This window comes from Suncus etruscus, chromosome 4, assembly GCF_024139225.1.
Source record: "Suncus etruscus isolate mSunEtr1 chromosome 4, mSunEtr1.pri.cur, whole genome shotgun sequence".
In the NCBI taxonomy this organism is placed as follows: domain Eukaryota; kingdom Metazoa; phylum Chordata; class Mammalia; order Eulipotyphla; family Soricidae; genus Suncus; species Suncus etruscus.
This window is the reverse complement of record NC_064851.1, coordinates 6,448,440-6,471,415: the sequence shown is the minus strand read 5'-3', so window position 1 is coordinate 6,471,415 and position 22,976 is coordinate 6,448,440. Positions and strand designations below refer to the sequence as shown.

The following is a 22,976-nucleotide window of genomic DNA, read 5'->3' as shown; positions in this document are numbered from 1 at the left end:
TCCGCCCCCGGCCCGGCCCGGCCCGGCCCGGCCCCGGGCCCGCTCGCCCGCCGCCCCGCATGGAGCTGTCAGCCATCGGCGAGCAGGTGTTCGCCGTGGAAAGCATCCGCAAGAAGCGCGTGCGCAAGGTGAGGGGGGCGGGTCCAGGGCCCCCCCAAGTGGGGGGACACCCCCAGGCGATCGGGGTGTCCCCAGCATCTTCCCCTTCTTTCTCCCAGCCTGGGGGGACGAGGGGAGGGGAAACAGGACGAGCTGGATCTTGCCCGACGCCTGGGCGCCTCTCTTTGGGGCGCTGCCTCAGTTTCCCCTGCCGCCTTGGAGGGCCAGTGGGAGGAAAGGGGGCGCCCCGGCGGGGATCGGGAGTCAGGGGGCCACGGGGATCTCGGATCGGCTGCAGAGTTTTAGGCTTTTAGGGCTGCGGGGACCCCCGATCCCCACCGGAGGAGGGAAGAAGGGGTCGCGTCGGAGCCGGGACTCGAACTCGGGACGTTTGGAACCAAGTCCTTGAAAGTTGGAGGCGGAGCTCTGCCGCGCTGTCCTCCCGCCGCCTTCGCTTTCGTCTTCCCGCTGGATTTGTGACCTTTCCGATCGCTCCACATTCTCCTACCCGCGCCTTCCTAATTCCCTCCTCTACCCAGAGCGCCCCACTTTTGCACCCCGCCCGGCCTGGCCCGGCCCGGCCCGGCGCCCCAAAGCCGCCTCCAGCTCTGGGGCATCCTCAGCGCTCCTCCCTCTTTCGCCTTCGCTTTTGCAAACAGGCAACCCGCAGCTTCCCGCGGTGTCCTGCCTGTCCTGCCCTGGAGGGCCCCCTGCCCCAGGTCCGCGCACCCCGTGGAGTGGCGCGCACTTTCTGGGCGCACGTTTGCAGAGCGGGGTGGGGTCGCCCTGGCCTGGAGTTTGGGGAGGAAAGTCCTTCGGGAAAGTTCCTGGCCATGGGATAGACAGCCTCCTTCATTCACCCCGATCTCCCCCTTATTTTTTCTCCCCCCAACCCAGGCCCCTAGGCCGGGCTGGGGATGGTTTAGAAGTCTCCAGCTCCTCCTCGACCTGGGGAGGCAGCCAGCCTGGGAAGTGACCTGGCCAAGGTCACACAGCCCGTTGGAAATGGAGGTAGCACTGGAGCTTGAGTTGGCTGGGGACCAGATCATCTTTGGGAGGAAACTTGGTCCCCCCCCATGGCCGGTACCCAAGGGGAAGTCAAGGCGGGTCTTCAGTTCTTACCCCCTCCACGTAGCTGCCCACCATCACCTCTCCTGCCTGGCCCCAGGGGGGGCGGGTATTTCATTCCTTCCAGCCCAGAGCTTTTCTGGCAGTGCAGCTTGGTGGCACCTGAGCCGGCTGTAAATACCGGCTTCCCAATTCGGGGGATGAGGGGGAGCTGGTATGTGCTTGCCTTGAGCACCCTTTTCTTGCTGATCAGTCCACCTAGTACCCCGCACTCAGCCCACACAGCCTTTTCTTTCTTCTCCGAGCTGGTTTTCTGAGTGAGGAAATAACGTGGATTCCTTCCAAGAAGAAGGGGAGCCTCACGCCGTGCAGAAAGCAGTGGCCGTGTGAGGCTGATTCACCCCTGGAGCCCAGGGTGGATGGGAGCTTGAGAGCTAGGGAAAGGCAGCGTCGAGGAAGGGAAGAGCCTGGCTGGCTTCTGACAAGGAGACTTGTGCTCCCCCATGGGCCAGCCCTCTGTGGGGTCCTGCCAGGTCTTTCCAGTTGGGAATCCCCTAGTCACTGGCCATCCCCTCTGAGCCAAGGGGAGACCTCCCAGGGGTGGGGAGGGGGATGAGGGGGTGCAGAGGGAGTGGAAGCTACAGGGTAGCTCAGGAAGAACTTGAGAAGCAGAGATGCATTTTTTTTTTATTAAATCTTTGCTCTGGAATTTGAATGCTGGGTGTTGGGCCATGCCCGCACTTATGTGGCCTCAGTTTCCCCACTTGAAGCACGAGTGCTGCACTCCAGAGGGTGGGGGATCAGGTGCACTTCTGCATTCCAGGTGAGGGGGACTTCTGTGGTGGCCAGGCAGCAACTTAGGTTTGAAGGTCCTGGAATGAGGGGGAGGCCTGGCCCGGTGGTCCCCAGGGTGTGTGCTTGTGTGTGGGGCACCGGGCTGCTGTCTCATGTGCTTGCTTCTTTCTCCCTAGGGTAAAGTCGAGTACCTGGTGAAGTGGAAAGGATGGCCCCCAAAGTAAGGCTTGTGTCTGTCTGTCTGTCTGTTTGCCCCCGCCTCCCTGCTGTTCTCCTAGGCCATTTCTCCGGTGCCAGCTGAGGGGTTTAGAGTATCTGAGGTCAAGGTCAGCCCAGCTTCTCTCCTCGCCCACCTTCCACTGCTGGTGACAGGTGCCCCACGCCCCCCTCTTTCCTGGTTCCGCCTGGGCCTCAGGAGGGGAAGGTCCTGTGTTGCAGGGGAAGGAGGGGCCCTCCAGCTGGGAGTGGGGTGTGGATGCTGGGCAGGACAAATCGACCCGATTCTGGGGTGCTGGGGACCGACAGCCTGGGGCCCCTTACCTTTGCACAGGCCTCACCCGCCTCCACAGCAGGTCCCTGTACAGTAGCCTGGAGAGGCGTGGGCCCTGTGGGGAGACAGCTGCCAGCACAGGGCCAGTGGAGGCAGGAGTTGAGCCTCACTGGGGGTGTGTGTGTAGGTGTCCCCATTCTCAGGACACTCCCTCTGAGACACTTTCCAGCACCCAGTTTGATGGGGCGGGAAGCAGCAGAGTCTGGGACCTTTTTCGTTGCTCCACCCCCTCTCCTGAGACCCAGCCAACCAGCTCCCAGCAGGGGCTGGAGGGGAAGGGAGGGATAATCTGGGGCTTTCTCATTGGTCTGTGGATGCCCCACCCCCTTGTCCTGTGTCCTGGGATTGGCTTCTCCCCAGAAGCCTAGTTTCTCGGGTCTAGAGGGTCTTCTGCTGGGAGTTGACCTGGTATTAGGCCCAGGAGCCTGCGGGGGAACCCAAGAGTGCAACCTCCCTGCAAAACTGGTTCTGTCATCCCGGCCTGTTCCCCATTTCCTACTTGAGATGACCACACTCGGCATCCCACAGATTTTTGATGATTGGATTTGGTATATCTGGCCGGCCAGGTGACAGACACGTGGACCTGCCTCTGCTGACCTCAGGACACCCCAAGGCCAAAAGAGGAAATTCTCCACTGGGCACAGGACTGGGGGAATCTGATGGCCTGGAAGGATGGGAGGAAAAGCTGAGGGGGACTGAGCCCCTGGATACTGGCCCCACAGAGAAGCACCATCTTGGGACCTGCTTCTTCCTCTCGCTGAGCTGAGCTGAGCGGATCTGTGGGCCCAGGGACCTGCTGTGTTCCCCACCCTCACGCCCTGTTTGCTGTCTTAGCCCTTGGCCTGCCTGAAGAGCACCTTTCAAAGATGTCTTTTTAGCCCCATAGCACCTGTGCTTCCTGCCTCGTGGATCTTGGGGGCCTGGCTTGGCTGCCCACTTGACAATTGTGAGCCTTTTGGGCAGCACCCCAGTATGATCTGGTGCCACATTGAAATGAGTGACTTTGAGTCCGGCTCTGTGGGTGTGGCCTGGGGCCCCGTGTGGTCCTGTGGGCATGGTGTGTGTGTTCCCAAATGTGGGCTATGAAGTCTGGGGCTCCCGCCCCCAGCTTCAACAGGCGCTCGCTTCCCTCGTATTCCTGGAATTTGAGGCCCAGGAAGGGAAGGGCATCACAAGAAATATGGCTCCCCCTTCATGCATTCATACCATTCTCACTAGGGGATGTGGGTGGAGTGAGAAGCTGGAAGGGCAGGGCGTGAGCCTCTAGCCCATTGGGCTGTGTGCTTCCCTCTGGGGGGCCATTTCGTGGACCCAGCAGTTGTGAGGAGCGGGCAGCCGGGCATGCTGTACCCTTCAGCTCAGAAAGCATTGCTATTGGAACCAGACTGGAAAGAATAGTTAGTCTGACTGGGCCTCAGGTCACCCCCTACATGCCCCTCCTTTGGTCTGCAATGTTCTCGAAATGGCTTGAAGTTCGAAGAGGGAATACTCAAACCCTGAAACCATTGCTATAAACGTGGTGCTTAGCTGCAGAGGCACACAGGCACCCCTTCATGCAGCTACCCACTTGGGGAACCTCCATCCTTTTTCTACTTGGAAAGTCCGCCCCTGCAGGTCCATAGTAACCAGGGATTGGGCTCAGTACTGAACCAGCTTTCCACCAGCAGGTTCTGCTCAATTCTGTGCCTTCAGGCAACCCATATCTGGGTGCAGCCAGCAGAAACCTGCCAATGAGAAGCCCCTGCCTCACAGGGGCTGACAGGTAGACAACAGGGATGAAATTGCTGCTGCCCTGGGACATAGGGATGGGACATATAACAGACCAGACCTGGCCAAGGCCCTTTGGAAGAACAAGGCTGGGATTATGCCAGTTGTGTTGTGGGAAGAAGCTATTCTTCCACCCCCTCCTTCTAGTCTGGGGGCTGAAAATGAATTACATGGGCATCAGCGAGATTAGCAAGAGAAAGGGAAATTTTAATTACTTGTGCCTGGGGGAGGGGGACCAGGGACTGGGAACCTCTCCACCTTCCAGTCATTCCCTAGAGGTGCTGCAGGCTGCATGGACAGGGACAATACAGTAGGAGGGGAAGCCCCACCGAGAATTTTGCAATTTAAAGAAAAAGGAATTTTGCAGCAGTATCTACATATGCATGGGAAGCACTTTGCAAGCCCTTGGTGGGGGTTGTTGTGGGAGGGGGCGTTGTTGTAAAGCTGTCGACTTGTCTCCCACCTCCTGGGCCCAGCCGATTTCCTGTTTTGGGGGGAGGGTAAGAGAATCCTCAGAAACATTCTGGGGGAGCTTCTAATCCGCAAGCCGCCCAGTACTGCATGCAGTCTTTGTTCCCAGCTATATAGCACTGCGAGATAAGGGAAGCTTCCAAAACTGAAGCCGAGGAACCCCCAGCAGTGGGCAAGGGGCACCAGAGTCCAGGGCTGTTCCCTTCCACAACTCCCCCCACCCCTTATCAGGGTCCAGAGTGCCTCCGAAGCCCGTGTACTGCCACTGTGGTACCCCATAACTCTCTTTGCTTTTCGTGGCTTTCACAGCTCCAAAGCTCCGGGACTATTAGGTGAACCCCCCCCACCCCAATCTCTCTAAGGAGCTAACAGGCCCCGATGCTGGGGTCACTTGGCAGGCTGTTCTTGCATTTGAGCCTATTTAAACAAATTTGTTTTGTTTTTGTTTGGGGGCAACACCCAGCAGTGCTCAGGGGTTTCCTCCTGGCTCTTCTACGCTCAGAAATCGCTCCTGGCAGGTTCGGGGGACCCTATGGGATGTCGGGATTCGAACCGCCATCCTTCTGCACGCGAGGCAAACGCCCTAGTGCAAAAGCCCAAGCCGGCCCTGTTTACCAGAGCCCGGGGGCGGGGCGGCGGGTCACGTGGCCGTGTTTGTTTACCTCTCGCCGACCCCGGCCACGCCCCCGCCTCCTATTGGCTGGCCGCTAATCCTGCGCGTGCGCCCGCGAGGGGGGCGGGGCCAGGCCGACTCTGGTTCCCAGGCCACGCCTCCCGGAAGTCCCTGGCCCTAGGCCTGTTTCGTTCCAATCCCTGGGAGTGAGTCCTGGGGACGTCGCTCTCTTCTGTCCTGCCAGCGCCCCGCATGGTCTGCAGCTCGGGGAGTCGAGCAAGGGATCCGAAAGTAGACGTGGACCCAGTCGGACCCCACCACTACTATCACTGGATTTTGATCTCAGACTTTGTCTCACTGCATGCCTGCCTCCCAGGCCTCCTGTTTCCTCCCCTGTAAAGTTGGGGTAACCTCCAATAGGGGTGTGCTGAAGGAGGCTTGGGTTCACGGCAATGATCATTCTCACCACCAGGGCACGGGGGCACAGGAAGCCTGGGACCCCTCTTCCTCAATCCCATCACCTGTGCCTCCTTTTCTGCTCCTCCAGCACAGCTGTCTGTCTGCAGCCTTGACCAGAATCACACATTATTCGCCTTCTGCTTTTTTTGTCTTGTATGTTCCCTGGATGGAGAGTATGTATGTGTGGGTATCTGTGTGTCTGGATGGATTTTAGGTACTTGTAATCATGTAGAGACACATATACTAAGGCTTTAAGACCATAGAATTTCCCCATGAGCATCTGTCTGTAGTAAATTAGGCTGGAGTTTCCACTGATGGAAGTGGTAAACCTTGCTTTTGAAATGGTATGTAGTGGGGGTCCGAGAAATAGCACAGTGGAGAGGGCATTTGCTTTGCATGTGGCCTGCTGGATTTGGTCCTTGGTAGCCAATATAGTTCTCCAAGCATTTCATGGATAACCCCTGGGCACCACCAGGTGTGGCCCAGCCCAACCCCTCCCTCCTAAAATGTGTGGCTTTTTGTGTCGGAAATCAAACCTGGGCTTCCCACTTGCCAGGCAAGAGCTCTACCACCAGGCTCCAGCCCCAGACCTAAACACTGTTGATTGTAGTTTGAAGAGGTGGCTCAGAGGTCCAGAACACACACTTAGCCTGCAGGATCCCAGGGCTTGGTTTCCAACACCATATGATTCCCCGAGTACAGTGTGGTGAGAGACATCCTCCCCCCAAGCAACCAACTAGGAATAGGCATCCCCACCCACATTTTGTGTGGCCTTAAATTAAAATTCTTTAACCCCGAGAAGAGTGGCTCTGAAGGTGAAAATAAGTAAATGCCAGTGCATGTGGGCTGAGGGGGCAGCTCGAGGACCTGTGCAGACTTGTGTCAGGTTCCTGCTGTTCACTAAGCCCATAGGCAGGCCTTGATGGTCCAAGGTATGATCAGGAGGGATAGTGACCGTTGCAAAGCAGGACTGTCCCCCCATACCCACTGTGCACCCAGACCCTGATATTCTCGTGGTTGGCACAGGCCTGGAACCAGCACCAAGCTCTCAGATCAAGCTGGGTCTCACGGGGTGGGGGGCTTCGGGGGAGGAGGAGTACTCAGCACTGAAGATTCTTTCCTGTCTCTGGTGAAGATCCAGGCTTGGCCCGTTCTGCCCTGCCCTACCCCGGGCACCTGGTGCTCAAACGTGACTGTGAGGTGAAGTGGAGGGGCGGGGAGGGGGTATCTCTCAGAAAGTAAGGGCATCCTTAGAGGCCCCAAGAAGCCCCTGGCCCAGCCAGGTAACCCCAGATGATGCCAGGTTGGTTCTAACCTCTCTACTTTCCCCCCAGATACAGCACATGGGAGCCGGAAGAACACATCCTCGACCCCCGCTTGGTGTTGGCCTACGAGGAAAAGTAAGGGCTGGGTCTGCCAATGGAGGTGGGGGCATGGCGGTGGGCACCAGGCTGCAGGGCAGTGAGGCCAGGGGTTGGGGGACCTGCCCAGTCAATCTCCAAGGGTGGGGCTTCCTGGCCATGAAGTGGGGCTGTAACCACCAGAATGCTCTGCGTATAGGGGTACCTTGTCTCATGCAGCCCTCACACAGCACCTCCGGCCATGTCCAAGAGGGGGGGACCGCCTTGAGGATCTGGAGGCCTGGACATGATGGGCATCAGGGAGGCAGGCACCTTGGGCATGGCTGCCCGTATGGGTCTTTGTGGGACATGTGCAGTCCCTTCTGCTGCAAAGATCGGGCTTTCTGAATTGGGCCCCCCTCCTTGGACTGCACAGACCCTCCCAGAGGCCCTTCCGGGAGCCTCTGACAGGCGAGGAAATTTTCTGCTGCCACTCCAAGAACAAGCTCCTCTAGATAGGCGGCTGCCCTGAAGTTTTTTCTGAATCTTGTCTGTCTGGATTCTGGGAAAGCCCTCTTCCCATGCTGGGCCTCAGTTTCCCTAGCAGCGAGGTGGGATGTGAAATGTGAAGGTTTCTAGCAATATTCTGCATCATCTGTATGTACATGGGTCCCCACACACACTGACCCCTGAATGACCCAGGGGTAGGAGTCCCAAGGACCTGAGCTGGCTGTGGTGCCCGCAGTGACATTCAGACTGTGCCCCACCTATAGCAGGGGGAGGACCAGGGCCCTGAAAGTGACCTCTCAGCTGTCTGTTATTGGAGTGGTTGGGAAGAGAGCCAGAGGGAGAAAGTCCTGTAGCTGGGGGTGGTGGTGGTGGTGGTACAGCTTCTCTGTGAAGGGGCCCTGAGATTGCAGAGGACAAGGGGACTCCTCACTTTCCCCTAAGCCTCACCAGTGACCTCTTTTCTCCTGCCATCTGCTTTTCGCACAGGGAAGAGAAAGACCGAGCGTCAGGGTGTCGGAAGAGAGGCCCCAAGCCCAAGCGGATTCTGCTGCAGGTAACCCCTCCAGCTCTGGAGTGCTTCCTTCCCTGCCACTTATCCCTATGGCTTCCCCAGAACATGCAGGGCTTCTCATGAGCAAACTGCCAGCTCCTAAAGCTTAAGATTTGTGACTAAAGAAGATACTCAAGGGGCTGAAGTGATAGCACAGCGGAGAGGGCATTTGCCTTGCACGCAGCTGACTGGGGTTCCATCACTGGCATCCCATAGGGTCCCCTAAACCTGCCAGGAGCGGTACCTGAGCACAGAGCCAGGAGTGACCCCTGAGCACCACAGGGTGTGGCCCAAAAACCAAAGAAAAAAAAGAAGACACTTAATAGGCCTCCCCTTCAGCCCCAAACGACTCTATCATCAAAGCCCCCTCTAAACCTAAATGTCATACTGCATGAGTGTGGGCGCGGGGCCAGGAGTTTCAGGACCTGAGGAGGGCCTTAGGGTTCCTGACCCACAGCTGGAGAGCTCTGACACCCAGGACCTGCTCCCCATCTCTTCAGCTTGGTTTTAGACTCCATGGCCCCAAGTCCCCCTATTCTAGGGGGCACTTGGCTGGCAGTTGGCAGCGAGAAGAAGCCACAGCTCTGAGGGCAGCGTTGAGCGTACCTGGGGCTACAACTGGAATGGAGCCCAGACCCCCAGCATCCCTGAGCCCAGGGAGGAGCAATAGCATTAGGTCCCCCTCTTGCTGATAACTGGGTGGCATGACAAGGCTCTGTCTCCTGAGAACCAGCTGTGGTTCTCGGGTCTGACTTGCCCAGAACTGCCCGAAACAACCCCTGCGTGAGCAGCACCTGCGGTCGTACCCAGCTAAGCCTGAGCGAAGTCTCTTCTGGCTCTGTGCTGGGTGGGACTCACCTGAATGTGCTCAGGGGACCACAGACCAAAGGGCAACCCAGTCTCCTGCATGCAAAGAAGGAGTCCGAGGCTGTGGTGTTCCCATCCACTTCTGCTCTTCTTGCCCCAAGTGAGCTGGACATTGGTGCACAGGGCAAGTCCGACACAGCCCTCTGTCTCCCACCATCACGGTTTGGGTGCTGGGGCCAAATTTGGGTGTCTTGAAGCCAGACACCTCACTCCACCATTCCCCTATCTCTGGGACACGACCTTCACCAGCCCATCAAGCTGGGCACTTTTGTTTTACATTTTAGATTACACCCAACAGTGCTCAGGGCGCCTTCCTGTTGTTATGCTCAGGAGCCACACCCCTGGGAGAACCCCGGGGGGGGGGGGGGGACCTCATGCCCTGAGAGGGATGGAATCCAGATGGGCAGTGCTTTAACCACTGTCTTTGAAACCACTGGCTTTCAAAGCGTGTCAAAGAAGCAGTCCTGTGGGCCAGAGCTTGCGCCCTTGACCCACCTGGGACAGCCCAGGGGCGCAAAGGCGTGTGCCCAGGATGGCAGCAGCCAGGCAGGCGGGCGGCCAGGTGGTGGCAGCCGGGCTGACCAGTGCCCTGGCTTGCCCCCGCAGCGGCTGTGCAGCATGGACCTTCGCAGCTCCCGCCAGGTCTCTGGGCCGGAGAAGCTGTGCTTCTCCAGACCGGGGAGCCCTGAGGGGGTGGTCCAGGCGGGGACAGCGGCCCAGCTGGCCGACCAGGGCCCCTTGGCACCCACCCTGGCCTTCCCGCTGCGCCCCCGGCCGTGCCAGGCGCGCAAGTACCCGCCGCGGCCCCGCAAGACCTTCCCACGGCGTGGGCCCGACGTGGACAGTCACAGCCATCCACGGCAGCTCTTCCTGCAGGAGCCGCCGGCGCCGGACGTGCTGCGGGAGGCCAGCGACTGGGACACGGCAGACCAGCCAACGGCTGAAGCGGGTAAGGGTCAGGGGAAGGTAGGCCCGGCCTGGGGGAGCGGGATCAGGGTGCAAGCCGCCCCTGTGCCCACTGGCCCCTTCTGTCACTCGCCTCCACAGCCGCTGGTACCCACCCGACCGACGTGCCACCGCCGCCCTGGACCCCCGCGCTGCCCCCGAGCGAGGTGACCGTCACCGACATCACCGCCAACTCCATCACCGTTACCTTCCGTGAGGCCCAGGCCGCTGAGGGCTTCTTCCGAGACCGTGGGGGCAGTGGGAAATGCTGAACCCCGTTTCCCCTCTTTTTTTCCCCCTCTTTTTAAATTCCTCCTAAACTCTTTGCTTTGGGGGCTGGGCTGGGGGGGGATTGACTTCTGGAGTCGGGAGGGCACGGGAGGCGGGTTCATCCTTGTATTTAAGACTCGGGGGGCAAGCAGAGGGGGAGCCCCCAGCCCCCGGTCTCCCCCACCTACCTGTTCCTCCATGAGTGACGTTTACAGAGAGAGAGGCCCCTGTTCGGCTCTGGCTGGGGCATATCTCTGGGCAGGGCCGAGTCAGTCAGGGTCATCATGGCTGGTCCTTGGAGCACAGAGCAGCCCCTTGGCCTCCAAAGAGATGCCCCTCTACCCTTCTGGGCAGCTAGCCAGCCTTTCTGGTTGCTTGTCCCTGCTTTGTATTTTGGGGTGTCTTGATATCGGACTTTGCACTCCAGCTTGGCTCTAGGCAGAAAGGACAGGCCCTAGATTGACAGTGGCAGTGGCAGGAGCCATGGGTGAGACCCAGTGTTTGGGGCGTCTCCTTCTGGGCTGTGCGCCCCCTTAATGCTCCCCCCACTGTGCACCACCCTCATCCTGGCTGTGTTTCTCACACTCATAAGCCCTGATGCGGCCACTGTGAGTTTCAGCGCAGGGGACCCACTTTGGGCACCCCTAACCAGCTGCCAGCTGTCCGTGGGGGGCCCAGGACCCGCAGCCTCGGAGCTGGTGAGGCTTCTCTGGCTCCACAGATGTTTAGCAGGTGTACCCCTCCAGGTGCGCCTTGAAGTTGCACCCGGCCTCCCCTCTCCTTCCTCCCAAGGGGCTCTGTTCTCTCTGACTCAGGTGACTTCAGCCTACCCTATTCCCTGCCTTTCCTGCCCTTCAGTCCGGCGCCCCCAGATGTGGCCATGGGAGGGAGGGAAGGGCCCACACTCAGGGCACACTTGACTCCTGTCCCATCCCCCTTATACACGCACCCTCCCCTGAGGTCACGGAATCAGGGGCCCCTTTTCTAATGAAGCCCCATCTTCCCAGATTTTTCTCCCTGGAGCAGATGGAACACGGGTGTGGAGGGTGTGGGTTGTGGGCACCGTGTAGGAGTGGGGTGAGCTCTGCCTCCCCCCAGGGCTCTGTCCTGCTCCGCTCTGGCGGTGCCCCCCCTGACCCCCACTTCCCAAACCAAAGACAGCCTGCACCTCGTTTCTGCTTGGGGTGTGCTGGCTGCTGCTCGACCCCCAGGTTCCTGAGTCTCCCTCTTTCAATTCAGCGCTTCCACGAGGGGACTGACACCCTGGCCTCGGACCTCCAGTCTGGGGGGGGGGGGGAGTTGAGTGTATGGGGAAGAGACCCCACCTGCTCACTTAGAGCCCAACAGAAGGGTCGGGGGCCTTTCCAGGATGGCGGCCACTCACTTAAGTCCTTGGCCCTTTGAGAGTGGCTGGCAGCCTTGCCCCAATCCTAGCACCCCCTGAATCTGGAATTCCCATTTCTGGAGTGGGGGCAAGGGATGTTGGGGTCCACCGTGGAAAAAGACTCTACCCTGTTTCTGTGGACACAGCTCACCCCTCTGATCCCGGGTGCCCTGTGACCAGGGGTTGCCCCCTCAGTAAAGCCTGTGAGGCTCATTCCTGCCCCTACCCCACAGCACCCCAGAAGGCCAGTACTCTTGGGGTGGGGCCAGCCCTCTTCCTCCCCAGCCCCCACCCGATTTGAATGTAGAGGGACCGGTCGGTACTGCCAGGGAGGAGAGTGGAGAAAGTTCTCCAGGCCTGGCTCCCTGGACCCTGGACCTTGCCCAGTCCCGTGGGTCTGGGGGTTCTTTGCTTCGAGGCACTGCTCCCTCCCCTCCGTTGCCAACTTCCTCCTCCCCCGGGAGTGGGCGCTTCCTTTGCACAGAAGAGCCGAATTGAATGTACGGGCGAGCGGGCGGGTGCGGAGCGCGGGTTTATTTTTGTACTGATACTGGTCAGAGACTGTCCAGCATCTATTTATTTAGATGATTTATCGGCAAACGAGGCAACATTAAAGATGATTTTAAACAAGTTCTTGCGTGCTCAGTGGGGGGCACAGGGGGGGCACAGCTTGGACCACCGGGAAGGGGACTGGGGACCTGTGTTCTGAGCCCCCCCCAGCATACTCAGCAGGCTGGAGCTAGCCAGTTCCTGGCCTAGTGCCCATGGGGTGTCACCAAAGCCACTGACCAGTTAGGACAGCCAGATGGGTGGGGACTGCTCTTCTGGGGGACACAGAAGAGGTGCATTGCTCAACCCCCCCCCTAAAGCCAGACCCAGACAAAATTCAGGTAGTATAGGGGGTAGTGGGAAGCGATGAGGGTGCCAGATGCAAGTGTCCCGGATGCATTGGATAGATAGGCTGGGAAGGGTCAGGAACCCGAGGGGCAGCTCCATGGAGCAGGTGTTCAATTCTGCACGGCCCCCCTCCACTGGAACCTACTGACCCCCAGGACCTCAACGACTTGGCTGATGCGATGTCAGCACACCGAGGGTCCATCTTCCTGATGGGTGCTTTGAAGCCGCCCTTCATCTTCGCCCGGAGATGTTCTGTTACCTCCTGATTTTAAGGGGAAGCCCAGGTGCACTTTCAGAAGGAGGCAGGGAGCAGGTCCTGCCCCCCGAAGCACTCACTAAGGAGCAGACCCTTGGTGGGGCGAGGCAGTGTTGAACCTTATCAACTCCCAGGTTTTTTATTTTGTTTTCTTCTTAGTTTGTTTTTGGCGATTTTTTTTAAAACCACACCCCAAACTGCTATAGTCAGGATTTATTCCTGGCTCTGGTCATTCCTAGTTTGGCTTGGGGATCCTGGCTGATGTTGGGGCTTGAACTCAGGTCCTTCGCATATAAAGCAAGTGTTCTCTCCATTGTATGATCTCTGCTACCTGTCTTCAGCTTTTACAAGGCCCAGACTAGCACCACCAGGATTCATGAACACTCACTGAACAGCTGATCGCCTCAAAACATAACTCCTAGGGCCAGAGTGGTGGCGCAAAGGGTAAGGCATCTGCCTTGCCTGCACTAGCCTAGGACAGACCGCAGTTCGATCCCCTGGCGTCCCATATGGTCCTCCGAGCCAGGAGCGATTTTTGAGCACATAGCCAGGAGTAACCCCTGAGCGTCACCAGGTATGGCCCCAAAACAAAACAACCAAAAACAAAACATAACTCCCATTTCTGCTCAAGAGTAAATTTTGGGGCCAGAGTGAGATAGCACAGCAGGTAGGACATTTGCCTTTCATGTGGCCAACCCAATTTTGCTCCCCAGCATCCCATATGGTCCCCCGAGTCCACCAGGAATGATTTCTGAGCACAGAGCCAGGAGTAACCTCTGAGTGCCACCAGGTGTGCTCCACACCCCCCCCCCAAAAAAAAGAAAAAAGATTATTTTTCTTTTCATTTATTCCCAGCCAGCTCTAAAGAGATTAAGGTGGATTTAAGGGGTGACAAGAAGGAATCAGATTGCTAGCTCCTAAATAAAGAGCATGCTCTCTTTTAAAGTGCTCTCTCTCTCTCTCTCTCTCTCTCTCTCTCTCTCTCTCTCTCTCTCTCTCTCTCTCTCTCTCTCTCTCTCTCTGTCGTTGTCTATGAGTACCCCCAGTTTGGGTGTGGTACAAGGGGAGATGAGTGCATCCACAACCCGAAGCTCAGACCCTGGGGTGTAGTTGGTCCCACCTCCTGTTCCAAGGCTTCCCCCATTCCCACCAGCCCTTAAGACATGATAGATCTCTGACCCTGTGGGAGACAGGTGGAGATTCCTCATTGGGCTGTGGTCCCCGATAGCCCCCCACCCCCCCAATTCCTGGGTCTAGGGAAGGTGAATGGAAGCTCTTGGAACACAGATCCCTATGAAGACCGCAAGAGAATTTCACTCCCTGTACTGGAACTGAGCCGCGAGGAAAACACTGGCAGCCTCTGGTCAGGCTGGAAGGAACAGCTGGGCAAAGGTGGAGGGGCAGGTGGGCCAATTGCAACAGCGGCCCCTCCTGGGCAGAGGTGGAGGGGCAGGTGTCAGAGTTGCCACAGTGGCCCCTTCTGGGCTGAATACCCCGTCCCCTCCTGGACAGAGTGGAAGGACAGGCATTAAGGCTGCAATAGCGCCTCTGGTGGAGGTGTAGGGGCGGTTTTCTGAACCACAACAGCGCCCCCTGGGCCTAAGTGGAGGGACAGGTGTTGTCCTGCAGAGGTTTGTCCTGCTGCAGTCTCTAATGAGGCCTAAGTACTGAATTTTTGAGAGTGAAGTTTTGTTGCACTTGAAAAGAGACAAAGCAGCAGGGCCCGTTAATTATATCCACAGACCAGGAACATGGTGTGTAAGATATCTTCGCCGTTATCTTGGCTGGGTATTTGTGAATCCAAGAACAGTCCCCAGAATGAGAAATTACTTCCCATCCCCTTGTCCCCTTTCGGGGGAAGGCCTTGGTAATATTTATCCGCAGCAAGTAATAATCCACACAGACAAGAACGATAGGGTTTAAAAGATCGGGCAAGGAGAGCCAGAGAATCCTCCTGCAGCCAGCAGCTTTTCACAGAAGGCCCCTCACTCCTGTCCCTCAAGCTATTTATTGCCAACTCCACAGCGCCCCACCTGGAAGGGCTAGGTGGGGCAAAAGTCACAGAACAATCCTAAGGAAACACTTTTATATACAATTCCAAGAATCATCTTATGGAAACTTTTTCATATGCTACAATGGTGTTCTTAAAGAAAGCTTGGGGCCAGGTGACATCTTAATGGCACATGCCTCGCTGGAGATGACCCCGTGTTAGATCCTGGCCACTGAGTTCCCAGCACCTCTGTACTGGAGTAGTGCCATTCAGCTGGGACTGACCCACCTAGCCAGGCTGGCGCTGGGAGTGACCCCGGGGTCTTGAGTGCCTCTTAGTAATCATCATCATAGTAAAACACAGATGAAATCACACTTACGACTTTAGCCAAACTAAAAAGGTGTTTGTTTGTTTGTTTGTTTTGTTTTTGGGCCACACTGGTGACACTTAGGTGTTACCTCAGAATATGCGCTCAGAAATCGCTCCATATGGGGGACCATATGGGATGCTGGGGTCCAGTGGTCGGCAACCTTTTTTTTCAACTGAACCAAATCTCACCAAAACCACGATTGAAATTTATTTTGAGAGCCACACAGGGTGTGCACTGACAGAGGCTAGGAACAGAGTCCTGACTCCTGGAGCAGCTGCCTGGCACACAGTAGAGCCAAATTAAAAGCGTAAAGAGCCCCATGTGGCTCTCGAGCCGCAGGTTGCTGACCACTGCTGGGGTCCATCCTAGGTCCATCCTAGGTCAGTGTGTGCACGGCAAAATGCCCTACCACTTGTGCCACTGCTCCAGCCCCCTAAAAGTTATTTTTATTTGTTTTAGTGAACTTAGAAAATTTGGGGGCTGGAATGATAGCACAGCAGGGCAGCTTTGCACGTGGCCGAACCCTGGTTTGTTCCCTGGCATCCCTTATGGTTTCCCTGAGCCTGCCAGGGTTGATCTCTGAATGCAGAGCCAGGAAGAACCCCTGAGTGCAACTAACACCCCCCAAGTTAAGTCAAACAAAAAATAAGAAAGAAAAAATTTTACATGTGGAGCGGGAAAGTTAGCCCAGGAGTTAATTAAGGTGTTTGCATGTGGTCAGCCTGGCTTCAATCGACCCAAAAGCTAATATTTATTTTTATTTATTTATTTATTTTGGTTTTTTCATCACACCCAGCAGCACTCAGAAATCACTCCTAGCAGGCTTGTGGGACCATATGGGATGTCAGGATTCGAAACACCGTCCTTCTGCATGAAAGGTAAACACCCTACCTCCATGCTATCTTTCCGACCCCTTATTTTTTTGTTTGTTTGTTTGTTTTGTTTTTTGGTTTTTGGGCCACACCCGGCGGTGCTCAGGGGTTATTCCTGGCTGTCTGCTCAGAAATAGCTCCTGGCTGGCACAGGGAACCATATGGGACACCGGGATTCGAACCAACCACCTTAGGTCCTGAATCAGCTGCTTGCAAGGCAAACACTGCTGTGCTATCTCTCCGGGTCCCTGGCCCCTTAATTTTATTTAAAAAAAACTTTTGGATGGGACCGGAGAGATAGCATGGAGGTAAGGCGTTTACCTTTCATGCAGAAGGTCATCGGTTCGAATCCCGGCGTCCCATGTGGTCCCCCGTGCCTGCCAGGGGCAATTTCTTATCACGGAGCCAGGAAAAACCCCTGAGCACTGCCGGGTGTGACCCAAAAACCACAAAAAAAAAAAAGAATTTTTTTTTCGGAAGTGTCTTCTGAGCTAAGCGTGCGGTCCTGTACGGCCTTTGTTGAGCTTTCACCATGGCATACCGCGGCCAGGGCCAAAAGGTGCAGAAGGTGATGGTGCAGCCGATCAACCTCATCTTCAGATATTTGCAAAATAGATCTCGGATTCAGGTGTGGCTTTATGAACAAGTGAACATGAGGATAGAGGGCTGTATCATTGGTTTTGATGTATATGAACCTCGTATTATATGATGCAGAAGAGATTCACTCAAAGACAAAGTCAAGGAAACAGATAGGTCGGATCATGCTAAAAGGAGATAATATTACTCTGCTCCAAAGTGTCTCAAATTAGAAATGATGGCTGAAGTGAGAAATTGTGAGAAGGCGCTGCAGTATTTTGGGAAAGGAGATTTAAAACATTTGTTCATATTGTTTTCATTTATGTTATTACCAGATGACAATAAATGTTGGGGAATTGTATTTAAAAAAAAATTTTTTTTTTTGGTTTTTGGGTCACACCCTGCAGCGCTCGAGTTACTCCTGGCTAGGTGCTCAGAAATCGCCCGTGGCAGGCACAGGGGACCATATGAGATGCCTGGATTCAAACCACCAACCTTCTACATACAAGGCAACCGCCTTACCTCATGCTATCTCTCTGGCCCCTTATTTTTTTAAATTTAACCACAGGGACCGGAGAGATAGCATGTAGGTAAGGCGTTTGCCTTTCATGCAGTAGGTCATTGATTCAAATCCCTGCATCCCGTATAATTCCCTGAGCTTGCCAGGAGCAATTTCTGAGCGTAGAGCCAGGAGTAACCCCTGAGCGCTGCCAGATGTGACCCCCCCAAAAAAATTAACCACAAATATTTATTGATTTACTGAAGGATACAATTTTGTTTTTGGTTTTTTGGGCCACACCCATTTGATGCTCAGGGGTTACTCCTGGCTAAGAACTCAGAAATTGTCCCTGGCTTGGGGGGACCAAATGGGATGCTGGGGGATCGAACTGTGGTCCTTCCTTGGCTAGTGCTTGCAAGGCAGACACCTTACCTCTAGCGCCACCTCACCAGCCCCTGGATACAATTTTAATGGAACAAAGGTACAACTGTGAATTAAAATGGTTTGATATACAGCCCAAAAGGAAAAAATTTCAGAATCTTCAGAACTGGGGCCAGTGAGATAGCATGGAGGTGAGGCGTTTGCCTCCCATGCAGAAAGACGGTGGTTCGAATTCCAGCATTTCATATGGTCCCCGTGCCTGCCAGGGGCGATTTTTGAGCGTAGAGCCAGGAGGAACCCCTGAGCACTGCCGGGTGTGACCCAAAAACCAAAACAAGAAAAACAAAAAACAAAAAAAGATAAAAAACCTTCAGAACTTTAAAGAGACAAGTCAAGGAGCCTCTGAAGGACCTAACAGATCAGTGTCAGACAATTCTTCCCTTTCATAAAATTCCTAGATGATATCACTTGATTACAAAGTCAGACTAATATTTCATCAGGAAGTCCTCAGGCATTTCTAGTGGAGTCCCCGGCCTGGCAACTCCTGACCTCAATCTTCCCTGTCTTGGGTTAGTTTGCTTCAGCTGCTCCCATCCTGATCTATGGGGCATACACAGTCTGGTAGAGCCTTCCAAAGCAAGGAGACAAGCAAGTAAGCAATGAGTCAGAGAGAGCCTGTCCCGGGCAGATACATGATGAGTAGACTCAGACAGACAAACACACAGACACACAGACAAAGACAAGATGACAGCAGCCTAATTCAGGGAAGTCAATACTAGGTGACATAGGCCAAGAAATGGCTCTGGCTCATGCAAAGACCTATAATGCCTTCTCAGTTGGTTCTACCAGTGCCAGAACTAATGTTTATAAGGGATAAGCAAAGATATTTGTTTTTGGGTCACACCCGGCAGTGCTCCAGTGTTTCTCCTGGCTCTGCACTCAGAAATCACTCCTGGCAGGCTCGGGGGACCATATGGGACTCTGGGATTCGAACCACCGTCTGTACTGGGTCAGCTGCATGCAAGGCAAATGCTCTACTGCTGTGCTATCTCTATGGCCCCATAAGCAAAGATCTTTAAGAGGAGCTTTGAGGTCAGTGTAGGCAAGTGGCTAATGATCTAATACAGGGGTGGCGACCAAGTTTGACCTGAAGAGCCAAAATTTTAAACTGTGAGAGTCAGAGAGCCATACCACGAAGTGACCTGCCAAAACAAACACTCACACAAAAGCATATAATTTTAACAATAATGTATTAAACACATATTGCATTTGGGCATTTTGAGTGAGGGTCAAAATCCTGCAGTGATGGTGAGGGTGTGCTGCGTCCTCCACACTAAGAACTAACAGCAAGATGTGACTCAACATGTGACACACAGGTCCCCCGCTCGCTGGCCCGTGCAGTTGTTTCTGAGGGATGGGAGATGGGATGACGCGCTCGGAGATCTCTCCTCAGAGGTCCCTCGTCAGAGGCAGCAGAACAAAATCCAAACTTGGCAAAGAGCACAGTATACAAAATCATGATAAGAGGCAAAGAGCCACATTCATTTTGGTTTGGAGCCGCATGGGGCTCGAGAGCCACGTGTTCGCCATCCTTGACCTAATACATTCAATAATTTGGACCTGTATTAGGAGCTGGATGTGGCTCCCAGCATAATATCAATATTGGCCAAATGTCAATTCATAGAGAATTTTCTGCAAAGCTTAAAGATATTGAGGGCAATCTAAATCTCTTGGACTGGGATAAATTAAACACTTCCGTAACACTAATCTTTCTATTGGAAAGGTGAAGGAAAAAATATTCCATGGTATATAATACTGAGGCATAAGCCATGCTGTCGAGGTGGGAATATAGGAGGTGTTTGTGGTACTCAGCCTCTTTGCCCCAAAAGCTGTGTGAAAGTCCCCAAGCATAGAGTCACCAGAGGCATTCTGGTGTTGATGGTGTCTCCAAACGAAGCCAAATTTGCAGGCAAATGTGTTTCTGAAGCCATCACCATGCTACGTGACTAACAGGAGGAGCCATACGATTGGACTCCTGAAAATCAGAGGTCAGAGGGAGAGCAACCTGGACAAGCCGCCTAGAGTCTCCACATGAGCTTGATCATGGCCATCCTCTTTCCAGAACCTTCCCCAGCCATCCTTCACAAGACAGCAAAGTGCCGGTGAGGTGGCGCTAGAGGTAAGGCATCTGCCTTGCAAGCACTAGCCAAGGAAGGACCGCGGTTCGATCCCCTGGCGTCCCATATGGTCCCCCAAGCCAGGGGCAAATTTTGAGCACTTAGCCAGGAGTAACCCCTGAGCATCAAATGGGTGTGGCTCAAAAAATAAAAAAGAATTTGAGGCCAGAGAGATAGCACAGCGGTATATGCCTTGCAAGCAGCCGATCCAAGACCTAAGGTGGTTGGTTCGAATCCCGGCGTCCCATATGGTCCCCCGTACCTTCCAGGAGCTATTTCTGAGCAGACAGCCAGAAGTAACCCCTGAGCACCGCTGGGTGTGACCCAAAAACCAAAACCAAAACCAAAACCAAAAAAAAAAAAACCCACAAAAAAACAAGACAGCTGAGTGCACAGAGAGGGTCACACAGTTCTGAGAGTTTCCTCTGTAGAAGCAACATCCTGGAGATTCGCTTAAAGGTAGATAAAAAAAAAAAAAGGGAGCCGGAGAGATAGCATGAAGGTAATGCATTTGCCTTGCATGCAGAAGGACGGTGGTTCGAATCCCGGCATTCCATATGGTCCCCCGAGCCTGCCAGGAACGATTTCTGAGCATAGAGCCAGGAGTAATGCCTGAGCGCTGCCAGGTGTGACCCCAAAACAAGAAAAGGTAGATAAAAAAATGGCTAAGCCACAGAACTATTTACCAGCAGAGCTTGGGGTGCCATGCAGAACAGGGGACTGAGGCTTGACACAAGGCAGGTAGTCTGAAGGAGGAGCTGGCTGGCAGAAGTCGGGAACACAGGATACAGAAAGCAACCAGCCTGGAGAGAAAGCTTGCTGGCTCCGGTGGCCAATGGTCAGGGAGAGAACTTTGCTGGCAGATTCTTGGCAGGAGTCCCCAAAAGCTAAAATTGAAAAAAGGGAATACTTACCTGGCGAAGGTCGTTTTCCCGAAGTGAGGCTTATCCATTGCACTCCGGATGTGCTGACCCCTGCGATTTCCCCAAATGTGGGAAACTAGACTGCATAATTTGTGGTAGTGGGGGACTGTGTTCGAGCTCTCCCCTAATAAAAAAAAAAAAAAAAAGAAGAAGAAGACAAAGAAAAAGGGAGGGCCTGGAGAGATAGCACAGCGGCGTTTGCCTTGCAAGCAGCTGATCCAGGACCAAAGGTGGTTGGTTCGAATCCCGGTGTCCCATATGGTCCCCCGTGCCTGCCAGGAGCTATTTCTGAGCAGACAGCCAGGAGTAACCCCTGAGCACCGCCGGGTGTGACCCAAAAAAACAAAAAACAAACAAAAAAAAAAAAAAGAAAAATAAAAGGGAGTAATATGCCTTCTTGTCTCCTTCTTGGGCAATATTCCTGACTGGCATTCACATTGGCACTCACCTCTCACTAGCTACCAAGGCAGCGAGTTTCTTATATCTTATTTGCTTACTTTATTTCTGCAATATTTTCCTAACTTTGTTGTTGTTGTTGCTGCTGCTTTTGAGTCACACCCGTCAGTGCTCAAGGGTTACTCCAGGCTCTGCACTCAGAAATTATTCTATGATGGGGCCGAAGAGATAGCATGGAGGTAAGGCGTTTGCCTTTCATGCAGGAGGTCATCGGTTCGAATCCCGGCGCCCCATATGGTCCTCCGTGCCTGCCAGGAGCAATTTCTGAGCCTGGAGCCAGGAATAACCCCTGAGCACTGCCGGGGTGACCCAAAAAAAAAAAAAAAAAAAGAAATTATTCTATGAGGCCAGAGTGATAGCGCATTTGCCTTGCATGCAGCCAACCCAGGACAAGCCCTGGTTCAAATCCCAGCATCTCATATGGTCCCTTGTGTCCGCCAGGAGCGATTTCTGAGCTCAGAGCCAGGAGAAACCCCTCAGTATTGCTGGGTGTGACCCCCTCTCAAAATTACTTCTGGCAGGCTTGGGGGACTCTATTGGATGATGGGGATCAAACCTGGGTTGACTACATGCAAGGCAAATGCCCTTCCCACTGTGCTATGGCTCCAGCACCTTGTACCCAAGGTCTGTTTCTCCGCTGGCAGGATGCTCTCAATTGACTGAATTTTAGATACAGCAGGTGGAACTTTTTTTTATTTATGAGCCTTGAATCCACTGTCCAGTGAATTGTTGGCTGCAAACAAACCTTCTGCTTGGAAACCTAAATCAAAAAAGTTTATGGGAAAAAGAAAAAAAAAAACTTATGGGGGCCGGTAAGGCATTTGCCTTGCATGCAGAAGATCAGTGGTTCAAATCACGGCATCCCATATGGTCCCCTGAGCCTGCAAGGAGCAATTTCTGAGCTTAGAGCCAGGAGGAACCCCTGAGCACTGCCGGGTGTGACCCAAAAACTAACAAACAAACAAAAAGCTATGAACACTCTTGTTTACACACATGATCTGGGGATTATATCCAAATATTCCTCACATGCTTCTCAGCTCTTCAGGGAAGTTCCCAGTTCCCCTTGAAATCTGTCCCAGCAAGTGCCTTCGACTTTGTGAGTCACTGGTGTGCTGCAACTTCAACTGATGACTTTTCAACATTCCTCACTGGGATTCCTGCTTGTGTGTTTGACTTGGAGAAAAGATTCAGGATGGGGATGGAGGGATAGTACAGTGGGTAGGGCGTTTGCCTTGCAGAGTGCTCAAACCCACCTAGATTTGATCCCTGGCACTCCCGTATGATTCCCTGAACCCACTAGGAGTGATCCCTGAGCCCAGAGTGAGCCCTAAGTGCCGCTGGGGGTGGCTAAAAGAAAAGACTCAAGCAGGGGCCGGCGAGGTGGCGCTAGAGGTAAGGTGTCTGCCTTGCTAGCTAAGGAAGGACTGCGGTTTGATCCCCCCGCGTCCCATATGGTCCCCCCAAGCCAGGGGCAATTTCTGAGCGCTTAGCCAGGAGAAACCCCTGAGCATCAAATGGGTGTGGCCCCAAAACAAACAAACAAAACAACAACAAAAAAGACTCAAGGCAAAAAAAGTATAGGCTGCGGAAAAAGGTCTCAGGACCCCCCCCCTCCCATCCCACAGCTTCTAGGTTACACTGTCACTCACCCTTGGGCATTTTACCAGGTCCTGAGTCTCAAGGCGGTGGTCACCAGGTCTGGGGACATTGAGACCTGAGTGTCTGACAGTCCCTGCCAGCACTTTGCTTTCCTAGGTCCTATTTCCAGACCAGTGTTGGGTGGAGTCCAACTTTAGGGACGATTTTGCAAGCTCTGCGTCACTTTTGTTTTCTGGATTTCTTTTTCTCTAAAATTGAACTCCAGGCGGGGAGGACGTTTGTGTTGCATGCG

At 54.4% G+C, this 22,976-nt stretch overlaps 1 protein-coding gene and 2 pseudogenes across 3 annotated transcripts; all 3 read left to right on the top strand.

Annotated features, from left to right (window-relative positions):
* On the top strand, positions 1-10,640 carry CBX7 (chromobox 7). Of its 3 annotated transcripts, none has more exons than XM_049771710.1 (6): positions 1-128; positions 2,139-2,182; positions 7,157-7,222; positions 8,159-8,225; positions 9,966-10,038; positions 10,137-10,640. In XM_049771710.1, exons 1-6 carry the CDS (start codon positions 60-62, stop codon positions 10,304-10,306), a joined length of 489 nt encoding a protein of 162 aa, XP_049627667.1. In that variant the 5' UTR covers positions 1-59; the 3' UTR covers positions 10,307-10,640. The 3 variants fall into 3 exon arrangements, with proteins under 3 accessions (XP_049627667.1, XP_049627666.1, XP_049627665.1); XM_049771709.1 differs by having other exon boundaries at positions 9,954-10,038; XM_049771708.1 differs by having other exon boundaries at positions 9,873-10,038.
* A 5,927-nt stretch (positions 10,641-16,567) lies between these two features.
* Positions 16,568-17,022, top strand: LOC126006348 (small nuclear ribonucleoprotein E-like; annotated as a pseudogene).
* A 3,590-nt stretch (positions 17,023-20,612) lies between these two features.
* On the top strand, positions 20,613-20,756 carry LOC126008098 (uncharacterized; annotated as a pseudogene).
* Positions 20,757-22,976: the final 2,220 nt, after the last annotated feature.

Coding starts and splice junctions, on each gene's coding strand:
- CBX7 (XM_049771708.1), top strand. CDS start 60: ATGGAGCTGTCAGCCATCGGCGAGCAGGTGTTCGCCGTGGAAAGCATC. Junction 129..2,138: donor GCAAGAAGCGCGTGCGCAAG/GTGAGGGGGGCG, acceptor CTTTCTCCCTAG/GGTAAAGTCGAGTACCTGGT. Junction 2,183..7,156: donor TGGAAAGGATGGCCCCCAAA/GTAAGGCTTGTG, acceptor CTTTCCCCCCAG/ATACAGCACATGGGAGCCGG.